This window comes from Neophocaena asiaeorientalis, unplaced genomic scaffold (assembly GCF_003031525.2).
Source record: "Neophocaena asiaeorientalis asiaeorientalis breed wild unplaced genomic scaffold, Neophocaena_asiaeorientalis_V1.1 scaffold45, whole genome shotgun sequence".
Taxonomy (NCBI): domain Eukaryota; kingdom Metazoa; phylum Chordata; class Mammalia; order Artiodactyla; family Phocoenidae; genus Neophocaena; species Neophocaena asiaeorientalis.
Window position 1 is genome coordinate 5158884 of NW_020174642.1, and position 26316 is coordinate 5185199.

A 26316-nucleotide genomic window follows, 5' to 3' on the forward strand; every position below is an offset into this window, starting at 1 on the left:
GGCCAAGCAGTCATGGTGACAAGCAGGGGAGCAGAAGAAACAATGAACTGAGTGGGAGATTGATGGCAAATAGAATCACAGGCACTGGGGACCTAGGCAGGCTGTGTGTAAGCCTTTAGGTCGCCCCCATTTCTGGAAGTCCATAAAGCAAGAGGACACTGGTGCTGGCCACCAGCCCAGAGCCTCCGTGATACCTGACTCAGTTTACATGGTCCCCTGATCGACCCATCCCTGCCAACCTCCTGTCCGCAGTCCCAGCTGGAATGGCTCCAGAGTGGTCTCGTGCCGTTCCCACCATCACCAAGCTCCTCTTAGCCTCCCCCAGGGGTCAGACCCTATCACAGCCTCCATTGTGCCTCCCAAGGTAGGAATTGCCATAGCTCTGGCACCCAGGTCTGGCCTGACCCAACCCACGAAGGTTCTAGCAAGTGCTAGGAGCTACAATCTAGAAGGATAGGGCAATCTTTGCCAGGAGAGAATAGCAGATAATTGCTTGCCCTTCCTGGCCCCTCCCACCCCCACCCCCACCCAGCCTGTTCCAAGTAGAGTGGTTACGGCCTCTCCTGAGGTGTCTCACAGGGCCACACAGCCGTATCCCCTAAGAAACTGTGGCCATTTGTCTGTGTTTCCTTCCCTCTCTTTCTGCCTCACTCCCCTTTCTCCCTCACTCTGGCTTCCTTGGGATTGCACTACCACTCCCCACCCCAAAAAAGTATTAGTACACAAGCTTTGCAGCAGGCTCCGTTTTCTAGGGCTCCCAGACAAGCCTTGCCCCAGAAGATGGGCACCCTGCAGCAGAGCAGTGAGGGGCTGCACACTGGGATGTAAACTACAATCTTATCCGTTTCCTGGAATGGGTGTTTGAGGCATAGTCAGTTATATCCGTTTCCTAGGACTGCTGTAACAAATTACCACAAACCGGTTGGCTTAAAATAACCAAAATTTATTCTCTCACAGTTCTGGAGGCCACAAGTCTGAGAGCAAGGTACTGGCAGGGCTGCACTCCCTCCCCAGGCTCTGGGGGAGAAGGCTTCCTTTCCTCTTCTAGCTTCTGGTAGCTGCTGGCACTTCTCTGCACTCCTTGGCTTGTGGCTGCATCCCTCCATCTTTGCATCGCGTCTGCTCTGTGCATCTGCCTAATCTCCATCTGCATCCCTCCTGTAAAGGACACCTGTGATGGTGTTTAGGGCCTGCCTGGATAATCCAGGATGAGCGCCTCATCTCAGGATCCCCAACTTAATCACATCTGCAAATTCCTTTTTCCAAACAAGGTCTCATTCACAGGTTCCAGGGATTAGGCTGTCGACATATCTTGAGGGGGGCGGGCACTTTCCAATCGACCATACCATCCTCACTTTCCTGGTTGGAATATGCAGTAGAGAGAAAGAAAAAAAAAAGAAAATCAAGTGAAACGCTAACTTTACCACCAAACAGTTCTAGGGAGAGAGAAGCATAAGCAGGAAAAAAGTGCTAATGTTTCCATTTCTGGTGCCGACTGGGGCACAGGAGCGATCCCACTTTCAATCTTCATGTCAACACGTGTTATTTCTTCCTCGAGAGAAACAAAACTGAATAATCCAGCATCGCCGAGTGGAACAGCTCACAAGTGGAAGAGCCAGGGTTGGCTGCATGCCCCTGGCCCGTGGCAATGGGACGCGCCCACCCAGCCCCTCTCTGGCCTCCCGCCAGCTCTTTTTGGCTCCTTTGGGCCCCAAAGCCCCCAGCCCAGCCATAGCTGGAGTGGAACTGTCAGTGGCCCCATTTAAGACCCATCTGTGAAAGGCTCATAAATCACACCCCTCGGAAAACTCACTCCTCATTATAACTCGGCAGAGAGCAACTCTGTTCAGAGATTTAAATAAATATGAGTGTGTAGTAGGTTGGTTGTTTTTTCAGTTGGTTGTTTTTTCTATGTAGGAGGATTTTGCATCATATTCTTTCAGCTGTTCATGTTAATAAGGCCAGGAATAATTACAGGCCTTTCTCCAAATGCAGCAGTCTCTACTGTCAGATTAAGCAAGTGGCCGATAAACACTTTTAGTGTGATTTCAGGGGAGCCAGCAAGGCTTAGAACCCCAATACCTCTCCCCTCTGACCTTGCAAAACAACTAGGTCAATGTCCCAAATTCTACAATTAGAGCTTCCTTCCTTTGGACCTGCCCATGGTCAAAACACTAATATTGCTGGAAGGGGCCACACTTTTAAGCAGGGTTCACGTATACATTTATCCTAGCATTTTCTCAGAGCAAGGGTTATGGTGGGAATGCAGGATAATCCGCTGGATGGGACAGGGAGACACGGTTAAGGGGAAGGTGACTGATCACATGCAGGGTTGAATCCTTGAGAAGGTCCCTTGTGCTTCTCATTTTACAGTTGAACTAAATGTATTAAGTGCCTACCTTGTGTCCAGGGATGTGATCTTCCTTATAGGTGATCTCATTTAATCCTCACATCCACCTGTGGGGTAGGCACCAAAGCTCCTCCATTTATAAGTCAGTTTGTTCCCACCTAAAGTGACACCAAACAAGTTACCAAAGTGTATATGTCTGTGTCAAGTTAAGTGTCACAAAAGAACTGTCTCTAGACCCTGAGAAACTAGTGCTTTGGGGCTGGCTTGCTTCACGACAAGATCTCAGACACGACATATTTCTGGAGATGGAAGAGATCTCCAGAGCGGCCACAAAATAGACAGACAGACATGTAGACAGAGGAAAGCTGAGTCTGAGAGGAGGCAGGGAGGAAAGGAGGGAGGTGGGGTTCTCCAGGTTTCTTTGACCAGAAGCTGAGCAGGAATCACCAAGAACTAGGACAGGAGTGGTCAGGAGCTGGCTGAGAGGCCAGGAGGGAGACAGGGCTGCAGTAACCAGGTATCTGCATGGCGGGAACTGGCCTGAACCTATGGCAACAGGGAGGCAGTAGGGCTGTCCTGAGGTAGAATCCCGTAGGGGGACCGAAATCTGAGATTCTTACTCTAAGAAAATATCTTTGAAGGATTCTGGGGTGAACCGTATGGAAAAGAGGGGGCTTTAGCATCTATGGGTAAAAGGAGATGTAGACCCTCTTTGGAGGAAAGGCTTCTCAAGTTAGTTTGCAGGAATCCCACAAATTAAAATCAAGCACAACCTCACGAACAAAAATCAACAAATACTTGGGAAGGCAAGTCACTGTGAACAAAACCAAAAGAAACAAGAAACAGCAGCTGTAGACCCCCAAGGACTACAGATGTTTCTATTGTAGCAACAGCATGCAGAACTGTGAAGTATAAAACATCTAAAGAATGGATACACTTATAATGTATGAATAAACAACAGGAAAACATTAGGCGTCAATTGGTAGAATCAGGGAGAAAAACAAATCGAACTTTTAAAAATTAATAACAAAACTGTTGGAGAAAAACGCAATGGGTATAAATACTGAAGGAGTCACCCTTTTATGTATTATTCACCAGTGGAGGGAGTTCTCATTTAAATTTGCATCTAGTACTTTGTCAGTCACTTTTTTATATTCTTTGCAAAATTCACACAGATTATTGATTTTTTTTTTTTTTTTTTTTTTTTTTTCAGCCCTATTGATTATTTTTAATAAAACAAATGTTTCTGTACCAATGGAAAAAAACCCTCAATGGGTAAGTTAAACAGTAGATTACACTGTTAAAGAGAGAATTCATGAACTGGAAAATATATCTGAATAACTTATCCAGAATACAGCAGAGAGAAAGAGAGAAAGATATGAAAAAGTATAAAAGATATGGAAAAAGAACAAGAAGATCTAGCAAAGAGCTTGGCAAACTATGGCCTGTGTGTCAAATTCATCCAGCCACCTGTTTTTGAAAATAAAGTTTTATTGGAACCACCACACTCATTTGATTGTGTATTGCCTATGGCTTTTTTTACAATACGATAGAGCTGAGTAGTTGTGACAGAGACCATATGGCCTCCAAAGCCTAAAATATTTACTCACTGGCTTTTTACAGAAAAAAAAAAAATTACCCCTGGTCTAGTACATACATGACTGGGAACCCAGGAGGAAAATTTGGAGAGAAAGAAAGAAAGGTAATATTTTAAAAGAGAATGACTAAATTTTCCAGAACTATTTAAAACATGTAGCCACATCGCCAGAGAGTACAACATATTCCAAGCAGGATAAATAAAAAGAGTTGTGCTTGCATTACAGGTTGAATTTTGTCCCTCAAAGAGATACATCCAAGTCCTAACGCCAGTACCTGTGAATATGACCTTATTTGGAAATAGGGTCTTTGCAAACATAATCAAGTTAAGAATTTTTTCTTAAGGCCATGCCACACAGCATGTGGGATCTTCGTTTCTCAACCAGGGATTGAACCTTCGCTCCCTGCATAGGAAACGTGGAGTCTTAACCACTGAGTGCCAGGGAAGTCCCAAGATAAGAACCTTGAGTGAGATCATCCTGAATTTGAGATGGGCCCTAAATTCAATTGTTAGTGTCTTACAAAGAAAAAGGAGAAAAGAGAGAGAGAGAAAGGGGAAAGATATTAGTGATACAGACACAGGGAAGAAGGCCATGTCAAGACAGAGGCAGAGATTGGAGGGATGCAGCCACAAGCCAAGGAATGCCTGGAGCCATCTGAAGCTGGAAGGGGCAAGGAAGGATCCTTCTCTAGAGCCTTTGGAGGGAGTGCAGCCCTGCTGACACCTTTATTTTGGATTCTGCCCTCCAGACCTGTGAGAGAATAAATTTCTGTTGTTTCAAGCCACCAAGTTTGTGGTAATTTGTTACAGCAGTCCCAGGCAAGTAACACAGATTTTGTTTAGTGTGGTAGAATACAGATGATTCCAAATTTTTCTGCATTCTCCATTCTCCATACTAAGAGATGTTATTTATCTCCCCTCCTCTGGAATCTGGGTTGGCCCGTGGTTGTTTTAACCAATAAAATATGGCAGGAGTGATGCTGTGCCAGGTCCAGGCTAAGACTTCAGAAGCCCTGGCAGATTCTGCTTTTATGCTTTTGGGAGCCTTGATCTGCCTCATGAGATATGCAGCTACCTGCTGTAAAGAGCCCATGGAGAAACCAGAACAGAGAGAGGGGAGCCCTGGGACTCGATGGAGGAAGAAAGGCCCCACTATCCAGCATTCCAGCCAGCCCAGCTGTCTAGATGTCCCTGCCACCCAACACTCTGGAGCTGGCTTCTGGCTTTGCCTCCCTCCTGTCCCCTTCCAGAGCCTGGTTCTCAGGACGAGAGCCCTTCGTGCCTTCTCAATCCCGAGGCACTCCACCAGAGGGAGTCTTGCCCAGGGCTTCTTGTCACAGGTGGATGAGCTATCTTGGATGTCCCAGCCCAGTCGAGCCCCAAGATGACTGCAGCCCCAGGCAGCAGAAGAACCACCCAGCCGATCCCAGTCAACTCACAGAATCACGGGCCAACGAGGCATTGACAAATTTGAGTAAGAGATGTCCTGACAGATATAGGTGTTGCAGGCAAAACCAGGTAAAGATGAATGGTTGGTTCTTAGTTCCTATTCTCAGCAGATGAGCTGATAATAATAAACTATTCAGACATGAATGAGTAGGAAGGTCACAGGCAGAGTTAACTCGTGGGTCTTAGTAGCATATGACTCTAGTTTTGTTAACCATACACAAGGAGTGTACTGTTACTCTTCTTCACCTCTTTTTTACCTATGTAGATAAAACTACTCATTAAATAAAGCAAAACATCAAATGAATAAATATTGAATTAAAAAAATCATTAAAACAAACTCATGTGGTTAAATATGTGCCTCAGGACCAGAAATTTGACCACCAGGTGGAACCGTAGAAGCAAAGTGGCATCTCATTTTGGGTAATCACGCACATCTCATCCCATGGTCAGAAAGGAAAAAACATCGTACCTGAGACAAACAGACAAAACAGGGTCAGAAAAATGAAGGAAATCTTGAGCCCTTCCTGTAAGTTACTAGCTCCCTAGCAAACACAACTTTATCCCAGACTTTGGCAATGCTGCTGTTTGGAGATTTACCAGGACCTTTGTGGATATGACAATTGTGGTGAATTTGCTGTTTTCTGCCATGCACAGACTAACTGTAACCTCAGTAACCTTGGTGATTTTGTGGATTTCTTTTTCCTTTAGATACCTTTTTGTATTTTTATTTGATGATCTAGTCCTTCTAGCCCCTGGAGACTCTTTACAGATCTTTTTAAAGTATGCTTCATTTCGAAATGCTTTTGTCTCCAAATCTTCCATTTATAGAGGCCCTGAACTCAGAGACAACAGGCAGAGTAGAAGGTGGGAGCAGGACCCTGGATGGAAAGTAGGACAATTAAGTGAACATTTATATGCTGAGCAGCCAAGTTCTCCCACTCGGTTCCCAGAACACTGGAATGAGGTGTTTTTTCCCCAGGAAAGAAATGGGAGGATTTGACCAAAAAGAAACTAAATGGCCCCAGTTAAAACACTTATAGGTACTCATAGTTGGGGACCCCAGTGAAAAAAACAGATAGCCTCTCAATCACCCCACAGGGAAGCCCAGATGCCCACATGTCCTTCCAAACTGCTTAGAGCTTCCAATCAGGCCCATTCTCTGACCTGTGGACAGACCGAGATCTTTCCCTTGTCTTTGCTTGTTTGCTTTGCTTTCTGTTCTTGTTCTATGATCTGTTTCATATTAGACACCAACCTCTAACATCATGTTACAGACTTTTTTTCCCTAGCATTCTAACATGACCTGGCCTCTAACGTGATAGGTAGAAAACAAACAATTGAAAAAAAAGACATATGTGGGCAGTAGAATCAGAGCAGCAAATAGTATAGCCCCAAATTCCGAGAACTTCAGCAAGTGACCTTATTTGGATATGTAATTAGTTGTTATCTTGAGATAAAATTATCCTGATTCAGAGTGGGCCCTAAATTCAATGACTGGCATCCTTAAAGGAAGAGACAAGGACACAGAGACACACGGGAAGACCATATGACAACAGAGCCAGAGACTGGAGTGATGCAGCCACAAATCCAGGAATGCTTGGGGTCACCAGAAGATAGAAGAGGCATGGAAGGATCCTTCCCTAGAGCCTTCAGAGAGAGCATGGCCCTGATGATACCTTGATTCCTGACCTCCAGAACTATGGGAGAATAAGTTTCTGTTGTTTTTAAGGCCACCAAGTTTGTGGTAATTTGTTATAGCAATGCTAGGAAACTAATACAAGCCATGCTGCTAAAGATGCAAAAGTTAGAATCTAAGGCCTGCCAGAGAGGAGGAGCCTTGAGGCTTCAAAAGCATTTGACTGGGATCTCAGGACTATACCCTGAGAGAAAGGGAAATCAGATTGAGTCTGAACACCAGACTAAATCTCAAGGGTGAACAGTGCAGAAACATGCATATGAAACATGTGGAACTTAGTGTAAAAATCTAACATAGGTATAACTGGAATGCAGACAAGATGATGGAGGGAACAAAAAGAAGTGATATTTGAAGATTTACTAGCTGAGAATTTTCCAAAAATGACAAAAGACATTAAACCACAGAGTCAAGCAGGATACATACAAAGAAAATTGTTTCTAGGCAAATCAGTAAAACTAATGGAAACCAAAGACAAAAAAAGTCTTAAAAGCAGTTAGAGAAAAGAAAAAATACATGACATTCAAAGCAGTAACAATGAGACCAACAACTGACTTCTCAACAGGAACAATAGAAGCCAGAAGACAATGAAATAGGAAGGAAACTGCTCAGTCTGCAGGAAAAGGAGTATCTATTAAAAACCTGCAGCAGGGCTTCCCTGGTGGCGCAGTGGTGGAGAGCCCGCCTGCCGATGCAGGGGACGCGGGTTCGTGCCCCGGTCCGGGAAGATCCCACATGCCACGGAGCGGCTGGGCCCGTGAGCCATGGCCGCTGAGCCTGCGTGTCCGGAGCCTGTGCTCCGCAATGGGAGAGGCCACAACAGTGAGAGGCCCGCGTACCGCAAAAAAAAAAAAAAAAAAAACCCGCAGCAAACATGATATTTAATGCTGAAATCAAGCTTTCCTCTTGAGACCAGAAATGAGGAAAGGATGTCTGTCCTAACGACTTCTCCTCCAAATTGCATTGGAGGTCTAGTCTGCACCATAAGGCAATAAACAAATAAACTAAAAGATACGGTGATTGTGAAGCAAGAAATAAAACTGTGATTATTTGCAGACAACACGGCATGTTCTTCGGACAACCTGGTAGAAAAGCCCTCTCATCCATCCCTGTTGCAGGTATAGAGGTGTGTCCTGGAGCAGAGATTATAATTCTTTGGGGCTGCCCACAGGCTGTGGGAAGGAGATATCCCTGGCTTGACTTAGCTGCCTCTGGCCAGGTCAGACTGCATCAGTGTCGGGGCAGGTAGGAGGGGGAACCAGCAGCTGGTGGGCTGCATGCAGGCACACTAAGCTCCACAATGGGGCCCTTGGACACCTGTGAAGGTCTGTGCTCACCTTGAAAGCATCCTCACGACTGGGGTGCGGGGAGTGACATTAAATAGCCATACAAAAACATGATGACAGGTTGAGAGACAGACCACAGAAAAAAGAAAAGTTTTATATGTTAATACCTTCGATGTCACTTTTTTTTCTGTTTTTGAAGAAACCTCACATTTTCATTTTACCTTGTGCCGTGCAAATTATGTAGATGGCCCTGCTTCCCTTTATACCTCAAGGCACAGCTTAGACCAGGTAAAGTCTCAGTGATAACAGAGGAGGAGGGGAGAGGAGATGCTGAGGGAAACACATGTGAGACTGTCCTCTTGAGTAGGTCAGAAGATCACAGAACTGGCTGAGTCCCCTTTGTAGCTCCTGGCTTTCGTCTATAATGCACTCCTGAGACCATGCACTGGGGTCAAACCTGAGAGGTTGGAATAGCAGATGTACCCTTGGAGAAAAATTCTTATAAGATCCTAACTTACACTTTCTCCTTTAGATATATTTTAAAATTTGTAAATAGTTTGGTATTGGGGTGGGATGAACTGGGAAATTGGGATTGACATATATACACTACTATGTATATAATAGATAACTAATGAGAACCTACTGTATAGCACAGGGAACTCTACTCAGTGCTCTGACCTAAATGGGAAGGAAATCCAAAAAAGAGGGGATATAAGTATGGCTGATTCACTTTGCTGTATAGCAGAAACTAACACAACAGTGTAAAGCAACTATACTCTAATTAAAAAAATATTTTAATAATTAAATAAATAAAAATAGTTTGGTATTTGTAAATAATTTGGTCTCTTTCTAAAAGATAAGAACCTTTTTTTAAAAAGGTTAACTACAATATCATTATCATACCCTAAAAAAAGAACACGACCTTCTGAAGCTGTACTATGGGCCAGCAGGGACCACCACCAGGCAACAGTGCAGAAAGGTCCTTCATCAGCTAACGCACCTGAGGCCCAGTGTGATGGCTTATGTACAGTATGTGAGCAGACAATACACAAAATCAAATGCATGCATCTGTGCTCAGCTAGAGAGTCCTTCTGTCCCCAGTGACCTCAGGGCAGCTGCAAATGGCGGCTGAGATATTATCCCTCCGGAAGCACAGGCGTCTCCTCTCTACATAGAACGTCCTCATTTCCTACCGGGACTCAAGGAGGAAAATTGGGTAGACGTGGAGACCCCTGCGGATATTCACTTTCTTAGTCCAAGTAATTGACATTCAACCTATGTATCTTTCAACTCAGTATATCTAGGGACATGCAAGTATTTTGTTTGTTTTATGGTCATTGCTATAGCCTTTTGGCATTTGACATTGTGAGTTGAACTCATGTTTAATGCATGAACTCGGGGAAAATTTGATAGATAGGATAGATTGCTAATATGTTTAAGGAATCGCTTACAATTATTAGGCTAGACTCAAAACAGCAGAAACTCTCTCCAAATAAATGTGCAAGTAGCAAGTCTTCTACAAACTGTAGCAAGTTTCTACAAACTGAATAACTCAGCAAGTACTCGACCTGAAAGGAAAGCTCTCGGAGCAACTAATCTTGGCTTTAGCTCATGTTCCTACTGACCCATTAAGTTATACAAGGGCATCAGTCACTGAAAGCTAAAATTAACACTCACGGGTCTTGCCAGAGAGCTCTGATACCTCCAGTGGGAACTTTCCATGTGCTTGTGACAGACCAGCATCCACTGGTGTTGCCATGGGGAAAAAATAAGAATTGAATTTCCTGCCTTGGTTTTTCCAGCAACTGCAAAGTGGGCAGTCCGCTTGGCCTTTGGTGATAACTCCGCTTTGGTAACACTGACTCAACAAATATTTATTGGCCATCCACTACATGCCCAGTATGATGCCGGGTGCTGGGGGTAAAGAGGTACACAGGACAAAGCATGCACCCCAGATCCAGAAGATCTGGGCCCCTAGACCAGCCTCAGTACTCATTAGCCATGTGGTTTGGGGCCAAGTCTCAAAAATCAAGTAGATTCTAGGCACTGGAAGAGTTCCTAGTGAAAGCAACACTCCACACCAAGTGAGTAAGAGCTGGATTAAATCCCAGCTCTGTCCCTTACCAGCTGTGTGGCATGAGCCTGTGGTCATTTAGAAATGGCCAGAAAGGAAGAAGCAGCAGTTGGGAGTGGGTGAGTGAAAGGGAGATCTGAGGGTTGGCTTGGTTATCATTTCTTCTTTTCTTTAATCAGAGTGTAACTTTCATATAGTTAAATATTATAACTTACACAAGTCTTAAGTATGGGGCTTGATGAATTTTTCCCATGAATCTCATGTAACCACAACCCAGATCAAGATACAGAACATTTCCAACACCCAGTAGATATAATTTTTAAAGTGAAAATACCAAAACCCAAATCTCAGGACCTCTGATAGGTTACCACAATCAGTGCTACCAGCCACAGAGCTGATTTCTGACTAGTGGAGATGAGCTTATAGTCTCATTCTTCTGGTGACCAAGAACACTACTTATAAACTAGTCTGCTGGACGTGGGCGTACAGATGAAGCCCGTAAATATGACTTAGAACAGAGTTTTAACGTGTACTAAGCTAACTGCCGATCCAAGGATGAAATCTACACTCTTGCCCTCTCCTTACCGCCAAACTCAAATGTACTAGTTACCCAGGCCAGATTCTCCTTGTTATAAAATTTATTAAATATTTATCATAAACTTGTTGCAAGGCAAAAATAAAAGTTGGAGGCATATTATTCACTACAGCCAAAAGGTGGAAACAACTCAAATGACCATCAACGAATGAATGGATAAAGAAAATGCGGTATATCCATACAATGGAATATTATTCAGCTGTAAAAAGGAATGAAGTCCCAATACATCCCACAACATGGATGAGCTGTGAAAACGTCATGCTAATTGAAAGAAGCCGGACACATAAGACCACACACCATATGATTCTATTCATATGAAAGTCCAGAATAGGGAAATCCAGAGACAAAGTAGATTAGTGGCTGCTTAGGACTGGTGATAGGAGTTGGAGGATAGGGAGTTAATAGCTAATGGGGTTCCTTTTTGAGGCGATGAAAATGTTCTAAAACTGACTGTGAGGATGATTGCACATATCTCTGGACACACTAAAAACCACTGAATTGTACACTTCAAATGGGTGAATTGTATGGTACATGATTATCGTTAAAATTCACAACCTCCTTAGGAGGTAGCTTCTATCCCCAATGTACAGATCACAGAACTCAGGGCTAAAGAGAAGCCAAACTAGATTTGACACCAAATCTTGCCCTCTTAACCACTGTGCAAATACTCATTTAAAAAAGGCATTTTTCACATTAGAAATGATTTCCATAGGACATCGTTTCTTATCTCTCAGTTGATGAGAAATAGAATTACTAGCTCAAAAGCTGTGAACATTTCTAAGAACCTTGATGCACATCAGAAGGCCAGATTCTCAGTCAAGGTCATCATCAGGATGGAGAATGCCTCCATGGTGGGGACTCACTTTTATCATGCGAATGCCTGGCTCTGCGCCTGGCACACTGTGGCCACCCAGGGATATCTCCTGAATGAGTAACAGCATGTGTGCGAGCAGGAGAGTGGGAGGGCTCCCCAGTGCAAAGAACTGCACTCCTTTTGATACATGATGTACAAGCTCCTAAGTGAGGTCAGCTCTAGACTACACATGAATAATGAGCGCCTGGAACACGCAGCCCTCCATCTGTCTGCTTTAGCCACCTGCACACGCCAGGTGACTCACCACACAGTCCCCTGATTTAGTTGACTGCGAGGAGGTCAAAAATGACTTAATAAGTTACACCACGGCGCATCTGGGTGACCACACACGGGGTTGGAAATTGCATCTATTCTTTTAGGTAGTAGTTCAGTGGGAGCATTTTTTAGCAAGTGCAACTGTTTCTGTTTGGATTATTTAATAACTTCCCTAGTAAATGCTGATTCTCCGTATAAATATTAGCAACTGACATACATAGTCACAGTTCACCAATGCCCAAAATAAGTTAGACTGTAAACCCAATGCCTCTGGAAGCTGTATTAACCAGTGCAGGCCACGAAGTTGCCTTGACAAGCCCGGCCCTACTTCTCCACCAGGAGAAGTACCTATATCACAGTTGTACCTATATCACAACCAGCTAAAGAGGTTTGCACTGCAAAAACCTTGGGATCTCAATGAACTGCTTCTTCCTGCAGAGCAGTTTGGTGGCAAGAGGGCCTGTCTTGAGAATTTCACCACTCAGGTGCCAAACAACCTCATCTGACCTGTAATCAGGTGGGTCTATGTTCCAATGGGTTCATTCTTTCAGACTCTAGCACATGGGGTTTTCCCCAGTCTTTACTGCCCCTTAAAAAAAACCCAAACCCTTCGGTTATTAAAGATACTCCTTTTAGTGTTACCTTACCCACCTCGTGTACTATACTATTCAGGGGTCTTTAAAGGGATGGAATTATAACTTGTATTATCAATATAGGAAATACCTGGAGGAAATGCAGATGCCCTTTGTCCCACATTCCACAGGCTGCTCTCCTGTCTATGAAACTATATCAGGTCCTCCTGGCACAGTCAGAGGAAGGCTGAGAGGCGGTCTTACCCAACCAGACCTTAATGATTTTATTTATTCCACATGGCCTAAAAACATGTTTGAACATAACTTGCCATAATTTTTCTGGTGATTTCTATGAGTCACTTTTTAATTATGAATTATGGTTTTTAGAGACACTCCTGAGAAATTTTACCCAAGGTTCCCTTGACAACCGTCTCATAAAGCATCTAAAGTGAAGCTGCTTCCACAACCAATGCAGAAAATCAACTTTAAAGCATAGATTCCTAAAAGATCCATTAGTCATCTTTGCTGAGAGTGAATCTCAGATTCACACATGCAAAGGGTCGCTGAGAAATCCAGATCCACCCACATAACTAGCAAAATACATTTACTGTCAAATAAGGTTCAAAGGATTTTTGTACAAATATACATTTTCTAACTTCACTTGGAGCATTTTGTCTTTTCTCCTAGCTAGGGATTTTCTCTGTGTGTCTAAATTACTGCCTTTCTACCCTCGGCTGAAAGTTTTCAGCTTTTACAGGATCTGCTGTGTCCGCCGCAGGAAGCATCTCTGCCTGCTGGATCGATTCAGGCCACTCAGAAATCCAAGTGTTTGTGCAGGATAAGGAGCACAAATTTCCATTTCTGGGATTTCCTTAGGAAAATCCAACTGCTGGATCTCAAACAATCAGGTAAGGTCCAAGTACTCTTAAATGACAGTTGGGCGGGGTTAGCCTGGAAATTCTAGCACTTTCTACAGGTGCAGCTTCCCCAGCTTCCACTTTCCTTCCTTTGGCAGAGTTGACGGCTTCTGCAAAAATAACGACGTAGACATCAAGCTAAACAGAAACATAAATAGGTCAATTAGCTTTCAAAGGAGCACTCTTTATGTTGCTTAAACAGGGAGGTATTTTCTGGTCAATTACTTTAAGTAGACATCAATAAACACTAAAATTATTTGTGCATGGGGAGCCACGGCGCTGGGCTTTTCCCTCTCTGGCCCCCAACGGTCCAGGGAGTAAAGCAGACTCACACAGGCGCTTTCCAGTGCTCACTACCGTGTTTAAAGTGTTCAACAAGTGTTTGAGGCTCTCGCTTTCCGTCCAGACCGTGCTGAGAGCCCCAAAAGACGTGGCACCTGGCGCCTGTTGCCTCGCCAGGTCACCGGGCCACTCCCCTCCGACGGCGTTCACCACCGCCCATTTCTTTCCCCACGCCGTCTTGCTATTTATTCAAAAGTTAGATTTCGCAATAAACTCTTCCAAGTATCCACCTTCCCCCGCCCCCCACGCCCTGCTCAGGGCCCGGCAATTGGTAGGAACCCTTCAAAATGAAATGCAAGATTCAAACTAAGTCTCACACCACCATAATAAAGCGGTTTAATGAGCTTTGATCTTGGGAACGGCGTAGCATTTGCACAACTCCGTGAAGCCACACGCACACTCACACCCTGACCACCCCTCCCGTAAAATGGAAAGCGAAGACAAAGTGCCCCTGAACGTGAAAATCTGCCCGGACCCCGAAGGCTCACCCCGCCTGGTTCAAAAGCTTCTGGGAGAGAAGTACAGAGAATTCCGTAGTCAGATTAAATAATGTCTTTGTCTACACCCGCTGGGCGAAAAGAACGTTGGTGCTATAACCAAGATTATTTTGTTTCCGCTCTCTAAAAAATGAAGACGGTGCTGGAGTTGGGGCCAAAAATATTCATAAGCCACACAGTTTGAATCCACCCTGTAGTTTATCAGCTAACCGATACTTTTGCCAGGGAAAATATTCTTGAATTGAGGAAAAGTGTTAAATTTAAAATTCTCCTTTTATACGAAAACGTGCTCTACCCCGTACCTCCTCCTCCAGGGTATTTGCTCTGGCACCTAAAAGGAATTCTGTCTTGGGGCAGTTAAGAGGGGGAGAAGAACGGCGGAGGGGAGCTGGACCTTCTCCCTCGATCTGGGAACCACGCCGGATCTCCCTCCAAGAAAGCTGAGCCGCCAGCGTGAGAACTCGACTCCAGATTCGGTCTAAGAGCGCGCGAGCTGGGGGACGGCTCAGAGATCTTTGGCGACGCCAAGATGAAAGTACGGGCCCCTTAATTTCCACCAGACTTCCCTTCATCCACATACACCAGCTCTCACCCACTCCCCAGACCTCACGCGGACCCTGGGTCCCTCTGGTCCCTACTTCCCACGTGGAAAAATTCTGGGGGGAGGAGCGAAGACGAGGCCGAGCGTGTACAGGGAGCACGGGAGACCGGCTAGCACCAGACGAGGTCCGCACGGCCCCACTCACGCAAGTGAGCGTGCCGCACACCTCCCAGCGCGCACAGCCGCGTCCGCTCCAGCTCCCCGCCCGCCTGGCTACGTGCGGACCGAGGCCCTCTCCAGTGTACACTGCGCCCCACCCGTGAACGCTGCGCGCACGCGTGCTCTCGAGTTCCCCACTCCCTCGTGCACTAAGCCGGCTCCGTGCGCACCGAGGCCCCTGACCCCTCCGTGTTTACTGAGCCTCTCCAGTGGCCGTGCGCGTTGCGCCCCCTTCCGCCAACCTGCCCAGGCCGCGTTTCTAACCACGCGGGCGATCCCGAGACTCTGAGAGCGCAAAAGGCGGGAATCACACCGCAAAGTCTGTCGGAAACAATCTCCTTCTGGGCCCTCACGCAGCGCGGGGAGTAGGAGTCCGAGTCTCTTCTGCGGAATTGAGAAGACCTCTGGCGACGGGGACGCCTGAAGCTCGGCCCGTGTCCCCGAGTGGGACCCGCAGGTTCCAAAGCCGGATTTCGTCCCAGTACAGGGAGAGCCGGCGAGGGGGCCCCGCCACCGCCTGCGTGCGTGCCATGGCGGATGGGGTGCGGTCCCCCTACCGGCGTGGCCCCCCGCCGCTCTGAAATCTGGCTTTGGCGCGCCCAAGACCTCTGACGTGGGACGGCCCTCTGCTGTGGGCGTCTCCTCCTTCTCCACGGATGGAAGAGTGTGTTCCCGGATATACACCTCTCAGGAAACCCGTCTTCCATACCAGCCCTTAAAACTAAAGGAAAAAAATAAAAATCTGCGCGAAGCAGGAAGATGCTCACGCCCCGGGTTGGGACGGCTGCGCGCGCTCAGGCCAGGCTGGAGGGAGCCGATCCAGCCGGCCCGCCTGCCCGCTGGCCTTTCTGTAACTTTCTCTACTAAACCGCGAATGAATTAGCGTACCTCTTCCTACAGATTTGTTTAGATTAGGGAGGTTTCCCTCAATGTTCGCTTTGCTTTGCGAACATTATATTAATAATTATATTAAATAAAACGAGTTTGTGTCTTTAAAGCATTGTAATAGCCCTATATTATAGTCAGCCTTACATTAAGCGTTGGCTGTTACTATTATTACCGGCTAGAAAAAGAAAATTAAGCCTATCATGTTTGTGCTTTCTTTGATGTGCAGAAATATGTGTCTCTGGTGGGTAGATTTTTTTTTTAAGGAAAAGTTTTGGTTGATGTTTTTTGAAAGGCGGTTTCAGCGCCGTTGTTAATGAACTAACTAGTTTTCGGATTTCAAGGCGGCATGTCACTGATATAACCACTGAGGAATTTCAGCGCACACCAGACTGCAAAGACTCCTCCAGCTCAAGGGTTTCCAGACACGACCGCGGGCTCGCTGGAGGCGAAAAGCGAGGTTTTGCCGGGGAGCGGATGGGCTGCCTCTCCCCGAACCAGGACTTTGAGGCGACGTTTCTGTTAAGCCGGAGCGAGAGCACTCTGGGAGCGGGCTGCGGAGGCTTCGTGCCGCCGGGTCGTAGAAAGGGCGCAGGAGGTCGGCGCAGGACACTCGGCTCCCCTCTCCTTCGGCCCGGACCCCTGGCCGGTCCCTGAGCGCCGCTCCTGGGCGCCGGGCGCTGCGTGCGCTCCAACAGAATAGAATCCTCGCTCTCTCCGGAGGACGCTGGATGTGTGTGCAACGGGGAGGGGTGCCAAAGTCCCGGGCACCTTCTCAGAGACGGAGGAGAAAGCGGGTCTGGGGCTGGGAGACAGCGAAGGAGTGCAGAGGAAAGGGCTGCACTCTCACCACCGCCCCCCCGCCCCCCAGGTAAAATTAGAAGAAACGTGTGGCCGTTTCCCCAAACCTGGCGCGGCTTCAGTGGCTCCCTGTGGCCCTCGCTGGGGACTGTGCTAATCACTATAATTAATTACCAGTGACACTGATTTTGATCCCTAAATGCATCGCCTTGAGTGAGGGAGAGAAGTACGCGGTAGCTACTCTGTCCCTCGGATAGGAGGCACTGCCCCGGCGGGCCCCCTCAAGCCCGCAATCCCAGAACCCGAAGTCGTCCCGGACAACCAAGTCCGAGAACGACTGCGCTCTTTTCGGAATCCCGGGGAGCAGAGTCAGCCTCGAGCAGGCCGGGATAGGCGACTGGGAGGTGGGAATGATCCCCCACTGGGTGGTGCCTCCTTCCCTCCCCTCCCTGCCCCCCCCCCCCCCAACCCTGCCGAGGACCGAACACACAAGCACCAAGGGACCCCAGGACCCTGTGCAGGAGGGCGGATCTGCCCTAGTTACTGTGATGTAATCAAATAATCAGAGAGAAGCCGACCAACCTAAAAGCAAACACTTTCTCCTAAGGGGTAACTTCCAGTGAAATAACTTACTAAAAGCAAAACAAAACAAAAAGAAATAAACTTCTCTCCCTCTACTACTTAGGAACGTGTGAGCAGAGCGAGTTACTGTCTCGACCTCTCAAGGAACAAATCATTACGAAATGGCTCTGGATATCTGTAATTACTTTTATACAGTGGGTAGTAATATTGTAACTGTTGTCCGAGCCTTTCTGGGAGTAGCAATGACCCCAGAAAAAGTTGATGATATCTCCACTGGTCTTACACAAGGAAAGGAGTGAAAAATCGAAGTACCTTTTCAGATAGCTCAGACCAAACGCGCCTCCCAGCCTTGAAATACTCACATTTGTGATACTGAACCCAAGCGGGATTTTCTGAAGTAACCACATCATGCTAATTGCCTGTGTAGACAAGAGTTTATAAATCGAATAGGTTCACATGTCCATAGTCCTGGGTTTCCTGCTGTCTCGGCTTGTTTGGGCGGTTGAAGTTCTCCTTAAACACCACTTCAGAGGTTCCAACCCCTTCCCCCAAATCTAGTGCTAGGCCTGGGAGAAGTCCTCCCCTCCCCACCTCCTTAGGGACAAAGTCTCTGATTCCCTTCTGCCACCGCAGCAGCCCATCCCTAGTGGAACATCTGCGCGTTTTCCCCTTGATCTCACGCGAAAGTCGGTTTCCGCGGAGGATGGGCCTCAGGTAGGCGCCGGGTGCGGCCCCGGGGAAAAACAGTTGCGGAGCATCTGAAGCGGAAAATCCAAGCAGATGTGGGGCGGCCGGGACCCGCCCCTTTCCTCTTAGGGCCTCAATTTCTTCCAGATCAGTTTCCTAATGGAAAATTTCTAAGAGGTGCTCGTGCACCTGGGGGTGCGCCTAGGCGCTGGGAAGCAGGACAGACTGGGGCTGGTGGTGTCCCGCAAGCGCGGCAAAAGCTTATTGGACTCAAGGTGTCCGACCCCTCTTTCCACCTGCCCTCTTCCTGCCCCCGGCCTCTCGTCATTCTAGATTCTGCCAAGTCCTTCCGGGCCAGTAGGAGAACCGCCGTTTCTGGGTGATGTCCGGGACTGAGGGGTCTTTCGTTGCCCTATGCTTCTCCCCTGCGGGCCCGTCTCCGTGCTCTGCGCGAGGCGCTCGACTTTCGACTCAGAGTATAGACTAGGAGGTACTCCCTGCACCAGGAGCCTGGAGCAAGGACTACGCAGTAGGTGTCCCAACCGGCGGCCACCGGCTTCTGAGCACTCCAATTAGCACGCGTTTAGTGCTTTTTCCAATTTACACAGAGCTTCTATCCTGTGGGTGTCCTAAGGGCCTCAGGCTTTCCCTTCGGCAGGGAGAGCCCTAGGATGACCCTATCCAAGCTCAGGGGTTCTTCCTTCGCCATTCCACGCAGACATCACTATTCTTCCCAACTGGGGAAACCTCGAAGTTCGCGCCAAAGTACTTTGTGTTCTTTCGGTGGTGCTGTGCGGGAGCCCAGGCCCATCTCCGCGCGCTGTGTGTGTGTGTTGAATGAATGTGTTGGAGGGAAGGTGATAAAAGGCCCACTTGGGCATTTGCTGGAGCACACTGTGGGCCCTAAAGTGCCCCACAGCCAAACATCTGCGAATCTTCCAACGCTCCGTTATGCTACGTCTCACACCACGCGATTCAAACATGTCTCGCAGATGCAACAGCGGCTGCCACTGCTGAAGACCGGGTATCGAGATCTCAAGTACAATTTCCCGTGAAATCCGGGAACTTTGGTTTAAGGAACGTTTCTGTTCCTGTTACTTGTCGAGTTTCTCCCACTTGCACTTAGCCATGTTTCTGCGATCTGGGTAATCCCTTTCAAGCCCAGGAGGAATTCTCCCGGGTCCATAATTGAGGATCGGAAATCGTGGGGGTGAGGGAAGCCTTAAATCCTCCCGAAGCCAGGAAGGTGCCGGAGCGCACACGGGGGCGGCCTGAGCAAGCGGCGGCGGGGCCCAGCCGGCAATCCCTTCCCCCCTGGAGCTCCTTCTCCCGGAAGCCGGGAGACCACGGCTGTCCCCGCAGCGGGGTGCGGGACTCCGGGCGGGGAAGCGGGCCGGGAGCCTTGCGTTTGGCCACTACGTACCCGAGCAGCTCGCGCGCCCACCCCCGACCCTCTGCGCTCACGGCTGGAAAAAGGAAAGCGCTCCTGGATCCGAAACCCCAAGGAAAAGCGTTGGTTCCTACATGCGCCCGGCATTTGGTGGGGAGGCACCAACTCCGAAGCTCGCGCGGCTCGGTGGTTTCGAGCAAGGCCACGGCTGTGGGTTCCGCAGGGCGCCGGGGCAGGTGAGGCCGAGCCCGGGTCTGCGCACGATGTCCTACCCACCGAGGGAACTACGACGCCTCCAACGCCATCGAACTTCTGACCTTCAAAGAGGTCCCTGGAAAGGGGTCAGGAGCGCCTGCTGCCGACGAGGTCGCCGTAGGCCCTGCCCTCCAGACGCGGGGGAGGGAGGCGAGCACCAAGTCATTGTAATGGCAGTGAGCGCGCGGAGCCGCAGGCTCCTCCCGGGCCGGGCGAGAGAGAAGGCACCTAGAACGGAGATCCTAGCGCTGGGCCCCAAGGCTCCGGTGTCTCCCCTCCCGAGCTGACCTCCAGATCAGGCCCCCACAGCCTACAGCCTCGGCACACGTCCGAGGGACCCCAGGACCCCGCGCCCTGCGTCCACTGCGGCTGCCCTCTGACCCCGCGCGCCAGGAAGCTGAGGTCCTCCCAGTGCATGCGTCCACACCGCGTCCGGAGGGTTCGGGCTTCTAGAAGGGAAGGGATGGGGGCTACCTCGTGGCCGGGGTAGCTAGGAGGATCCTCCGGGGTTGCAGTCACCGACAGTGAGGTGGGGTATACAAGAGGACTCGAGGTCCAGTGTGGCCCTGAGGGAAGGCGCCGGGACGCCCTACGGCCGGCCGCAGTCTCCGACTGCGCCTCCCTGCGCCAGCTGCCTCCTGCCCCCATCACCCTGGCCACCACGAACGCTTGTCCGATGACCCTCGCTCGGTGCTCCTCGCCCTGAAGCACCCGCCCCAGCCGGCTTCCCTGAAATTCCTGCCGCACTGGATCGGGCTGCAGGGGCGGGTACTATTGGGCCCTGTTCCCGCCGCTGCCCAGGGCAAGGCCTCACCGGTAGGTTCGGCTCCCCCGCCCCTCTCTCTGTCCGATCCGCGCGTCCCCGCGGCCTCCAACCCCTCCGGGGAAGGCGCCAATCTCCTTTCGCTCTCCTGTTTACAGGAGAGAAAGGGCATAAGGGTCACTTCCGAGCCCTACTCGCGCCGCTTCCTGGGGAGGGGGGTGGTCCTTCCCCTCTGGCCTCCCCACCGCCACCACTTTCGTCTCTCGGACCTGCAAACTGGTGAGAGCGAGGGCTCGGGGCCCGCGCGGGCTCGGAGGACTCACTCCTCCTCCGCAGGGCACTCAGGCAGCGCCCGCGCAGTACCTGCGCCGGAGCCACAGACGAGGTCTCCGTACCGCTTCCTCCCTCGCTTCCTCCTCCGCCCCTCCCCGCCGCTCCTCCTAGCGCCCAGGTCCCGCGACCCGCTCGCCAGAGCCGGTCCCCGCCGCGCGCCCTGTGCACTCACCGCGATTTCCTCCAGGCCGGGAGCGCGCGGGTCTCGCCCGCGAGAGTCCCTGGAGGCAGCGACAGGGAGGCGCGCCTGGGACTCCGGGGCCGCGGTGGGGTCGGTAGGCGAGGTTGGCCGACTCGGTTGCACGTGGACCGCTGAGCTGCTGCGCCTCGCGACAGATCGCGGGCTCTGGGCGCCGCATCACCAGGCACAGGGAACCGCCAGGGAGGGCAGGAGAGCGCACCCGGGCCGGGCCCCAGCCGCGTCCGCTCACCTCCCGCTCCATGGCTCCGCAGCCGCAGCCGCCCGTGCCGTCCTCCAGCCTGGAGGGGCCTCACGGCAGCGGGTACGAACACCCGGCCAAGGACTAAACAGCACCGCCGCCTCCTCGCCGGCCACTCTCCACCCCTAAGGAAAGCCGAGGCAGGGGAGACAAGAGGGAGGAAGGAAGAGCGAGCCGAAGCGAGCGGGAAGCCAGGGCTTGGGTCGCCGCGGGACAGTCCGGCCCGGAGGAGGCTGCGCCCGGGGACGGTGGCGGGAGGAGCGCGGGGCGGCGTCCCCGTGTTGCGCCGAGCTCCCGGCCCACGGCTGCAGAAAGGCGTCTTGGTGCCCCTGGTCGGCCTCACGCACCTGCCCGCGGCCGGCGCCCCACGCTCACCTGGTCTGCGGGGCCCCCTTCCCCATCGCCGCCGCTGCAGCCAGAGCGGAGCTCCGCGGGCCTGGAGCACGGCCGGGTCTAATATGCCCGGAGCCGAGGCGCGATGAAGGAGAAGTCGAAGAATGCGGCCAAGACCAGGAGGGAGAAGGAAAATGGCGAGTTTTATGAGCTGGCCAAGCTGCTCCCGCTGCCATCGGCCATCACCTCGCAGCTGGACAAGGCGTCCATCATCCGACTCACCACGAGCTACCTGAAGATGCGCGCTGTCTTTCCCGAAGGTGAGGCCGCAGGTGGGCGGCCGGGAGCGCTAGGGGGCCCAAGCGGGGAGCCAGAGCTGGCCCGGAGGGGCTGCCTGAGCCTTCCGGCTGGTACCAAAACATCTTGGGGAGGTCGCTCCGGGAACATCGGCTCCTCCTGGAGAGAGGGGCCAGGGCCCTCGTGCCAGAGACGCCAGGACATCTTCTGGCCCAGGGCTGGGGGGTAGGGAGGGGCGAACCAGGGATGGTTCCATGAGCGTACTAGTCCAATCTGGTCTTTCTTCTTTCCTTCCTTCCTTTCTTCATTTCTTTAACTTCCCCTTTTATTTTTTTCCTTCTTACTCTCTTTCCGCGGAAGGGAGGCACAGTGCACCCGGGCCGGAGGTGAAGCGCGCTTGCTGGTGCCTGGGAGAGAGTGGAGTACACCAGGAGGCCCAGGTCCTGCAGGCCCCAGCTCCCAGCAGAACACTTGCAGGGACTTGGGCCTCAGACTCAGGCCTCTCAGGTGGTCTCTTCTCTGCTCGCCGTTCTTGGGGCTGGGGCTCTGGAGGTCTGGGTGGGAGAGACTCACCTCAAACAGGTGAGCCGAGATGGGGCAGGAGAGAAAGGGAGGCGGTTAATTCGGAAATGGCAGGCGGGCCTGAGCATAGTCTTCTTTTCTAGATTGGATTATAATCCCGGAGGGGCAGGTGCCATGGTGGGCAAGGGTCACCAGGACCCACGGGCCCAGCAGGCTCTCAGCGGTCAGAAGTGGTGGCGCACTGGGTGGGCATTCCCTGCCAGGACACGGCCCGTGGGTGACAGTAGCTGCCAGGTGGGCACCTCTGAGCAGCAGGGCTGGAGGAGGCCGATCACCACAGCATCCCTTTTGGTGTCCCGGTGGTTCTGAACCGACCACCTTCCAACGTCTCTGTCCCCAGCCACGTTGGCCGCGGCCTGGCGGAAGGGATTAGGGCGCTTGTCTGAGACCCTCTGCTCCAGCACCTGATGGGTACCCCCCAACCTGAAGGCCGAGGATCCACTAGAGCTGCGGCAGCCTCTGGAGCGTCAGAAGCCGGTGCACGACTAGGGAGACAACTTTAGCCACAGGGCACGGGGAGGGTCGCTGCAGAGCCGCGACAGGTGTCTCTCCAGCGCAGGGCACCTCCATTAAGGCAGCTCCAGGCCAGGCAATCGACCTGAAGTCAGTAAACTCGCCCTCTTTGCGGTGGGCGCCCCTAAGCCTGTTATTTGTAATCGTCTCTGGGCCATAAACTGCCCCGTACACCACCTCCCGGCTGGAGCTCCTGGGCCTGGCCCCCAGCGTGACCTCCAGCCCGGCAGTGTGCTGGCTGGGGAGCTGAGCGCCACTGGACAGGGAGCTGAGGGGGCCAGAAGCGGTGGCCTGTCCTCTCCGGAGCCTTCCAGCTGCGCTGTGCGGCCAGGCGGGCACTTTCCTCCCTGGAGCAGGAGCCTGTGACCTGGCTGCCACAGCCCAGAGCTCTTAGAAGGGAAAGTTCTTTTCCTTTCCCAGCCCGATCAACCGAGGGGCCCCCCTCCCCGCTCCTGCCCGTCCCGCTGGGAGCCGCGGCCCAGTGGACGCTATTTGTCGGCCCTCCAGCAACGTAGAGATGATTCCTCCCCTGCTGAAGTTTTCAGTGAAAATTAAAGGAGAATTGGGTTTCATAAGAGCCGAGTCTCCTTCCAACCCTGGGAGGAGGGATGGTAACTGGTTTGCTCGGGTGAACCGTTTCTTAATCCACATACTGCAAAGCAGGTGTGGAGCCCAGACAGCACATAAGCCTTCTCTCCTGTCCCCCTCCCACCCCACTGGAAATACAAATTACAAAGACATGATCAGAAGATTAAATGATGTCAAGTGAGCCAGAAATTGAGGCCTGGAGAAAGGGGCTAATTGCTAGCCACTTGTTGTTTGGGGCTTTCCAGGAAAGCGGCTAAAAACTGGAAAGTGGTGTGTATATGCTTCTGCAAACATTAAACTGGGTCTGTAGGTTCCAGCGCTGCGAAGCGAGGCTGCAGGCCTTGGGACCCCGAGTTGCTTGGCCCTGAGCAGGTCGCAGGGGTGCGCTGGCTGTGGTCTGGCCCTTGAGCACCAGGCCCCTGTTCTTTGTTCCTAGCGGTCTAGTTGAGGGGCGGCCTGGGCGTCTCCTGGGCGTGACCATTGAGACTGGAACTCCAGGCGGGGTCGGGGAGAGCTATGTGGCCCTAGAGTTTTGGAAATAGTCCCGAACCTAAGGGGGTCCCGATTCCTCCAAAATGGGGAGCGGGCGGTGATCTAGACCGCAGCGCTTCCTGCAGCGCTGAAGCTGGGAGCAGGGGCGCTCGCCTGCACGGTGGGCCAGCAGCCTCCGGACGCCTCCCTGCGCTCGGAGGCCTGGGGCCTGCAGACCTTCCCCCCTCCATTCAGTCTGCGATCGGAGAGAAGAGGAGCTGGGTGGGTGCCTGGGGCAGAGGAAAAGAAGCGTTCAGAAAGACCTCAATTGCGCAAAATGACTCGTTCGCCCCTCCCGTGGCTCTGAAGGACGAAGGGTGGGAGCGCGGAAGCAGCGTCCGAAACTGATTTAACCTGTTCTCAGGAGACTGCGCCAGGGAGGCGGTGCGGGAGGCGGACGGGGCCCGGCGGAGCCGCGAGGGTCCGGACGCGGGCGTCAGGGAGGCTTTAGCGGCCAACCCGGTCCTGCGCCGCGGCGGGAACTCCTGGACCTGCTCCGGCTCTCGGCGGCGAACGGAAAGATACCGAGCGGACCCGATGTGCCCAGCGCGGCCTCGCTGTGTGATAGCCAAGCCGGATCCCTGGGTGAAGAAGAATCTAGAAGCCAAGTTAGGGCTTTGGGAGTTAGAAAACGAAGAGCACAGTCCGAGGAACCACAGGAATCGCCAGACTAACCCTCAGTATTTGAGGAAATTGAGGCCTGAGAGGGGCGGGCCTTTCCCAAGGTCCCCCGCGAGGGCAGGGCAGGCGGGAAGGCCGGTGTGTCGCCTGTGCTTCTGTGCGCAGGAGAGGCCGCTGGCCTCGGCTCCTTTCATCCCGAGACCCCCAGGCAGGAGGAGAGAAAGAGGAGCTCGGAGAAGCCCCAGGACAGGGGCAGAGAGGCGACTGGAGCCAGGTGGACACTCCGCGGAGAGGCCAGTCCGCAAGCTTGGGGGTGCTGGCAAGCCAGACAGCCGGTTCAAGGCTCGGCTCTGTCAAGCTGCCCCGCTGGGCCTCGGTCTTCTTGTCTGTAAAATGGGCCCATTAGCAACTCCATCGCTGCGCAGGGTTCCCGGGATCCGGTATGAGGAAGCAGGCGGGCGCAGGTGGAAATCCACTGTGTTCTTACTCCAGTCAGTCCTTCCTGTGAGCTCGCCGCCTTCCTTGGGCCAGATGCGACCTTAACGGTGGCGCGCCCCACTCGGTGGATCTCCGGGACTCACTGCCTGGAGTTGGAAGCTGAGCTGTTTTCGGGGTTCCCACCGTTTTCTCCCCTTTAACTGCGAACTGAGAAGTGGAAGGTAGAAGGGCAGGGAAGAGGGCAGGAGAGCAAGGCTGGCTCCGGCAGTGGACTCGGAACTGAAAGCTTGGTGAGTTAATGTGGTTGGGAAGGCCTGCTACTGACAGGGCTCAGGGAAACGCTGGGGCCCAGGGTCTCCCTGCCCTCTTTGCAGCGTGGCCTTCACTTCTGGAGAGGGGGCACTGTGGAAACACAGAAGCACCCGGGGTGGCAGAAGTCTGCTGCTCTCTGGCCATAGCTGCGTGGTGACCACGCTGGGCAGGATGCAGGGCAAGCTCCCCCATCTGGTGATCCACACCGGGCCCCAGGAGGTACGAGTCAGAGCCGCGGGAGCTCCCCGGCCAATCACCAGGGTTAGGCCTCTTCCTAGGAGCTGGGGTTCCTGTGCCCAGCTGTGGGGCAGAGGGTGGCCTCCCCTCCGGGCACTTGTACCGAAAGGGCTCGAGGAGGGACTGGCTGCAGGTCCCAGCTCAGGAGTGGAGCTGGAAGCTGAGGCCGATCGTGGGAAGAGAACAGAGCCCCTCTTCCCGCTTCCCACCAAGATCCCAGACAGGTGTGGGCGAGAGAGAGGCAGGGACTGCAGCACTCACCACAACTTTTTACTGCAAAGAAATGAACATGTCACACGCACAGTAAATGGGGTTGGAGGCCTGAATTATTGCAGTGGCTGAATTTGTCTGGGTTTACATTCAGAGTCCTTCCCACTCAATGCGCGCGCGCACGCACACACACACACACACACACACACACACACACACACACACACACACACACACACCCCTGAGGGCAGAGGGGG

At 51.7% G+C, this 26316-nt stretch overlaps 1 protein-coding gene and 1 long non-coding RNA gene across 2 annotated transcripts in view; one reads left to right on the forward strand and one right to left on the reverse strand.

Annotated features, from left to right (window-relative positions):
- Nucleotides 1-953: 953 nt before the first annotated feature.
- Nucleotides 954-21218, reverse strand: LOC112408542 (uncharacterized). The gene is made up of 3 exons (XR_003004959.1): nucleotides 21130-21218; nucleotides 2400-2508; nucleotides 954-1359 (listed from the first exon to the last, which is right to left on the reverse strand). It is a non-coding gene; the product is annotated as an uncharacterized LOC112408542 (long non-coding RNA).
- A 78-nt stretch (nucleotides 21219-21296) lies between these two features.
- Nucleotides 21297-26316, forward strand: part of SIM2 (SIM bHLH transcription factor 2) — a 52190-nt gene continuing 47170 nt past the window's right edge. The window contains exon 1 of the mRNA XM_024758418.1: nucleotides 21297-22050. Within this exon, the coding sequence (XP_024614186.1) occupies nucleotides 21876-22050 (175 nt within the window). The 5' untranslated portion in view covers nucleotides 21297-21875. The remainder of the gene's footprint in view (nucleotides 22051-26316) is intronic.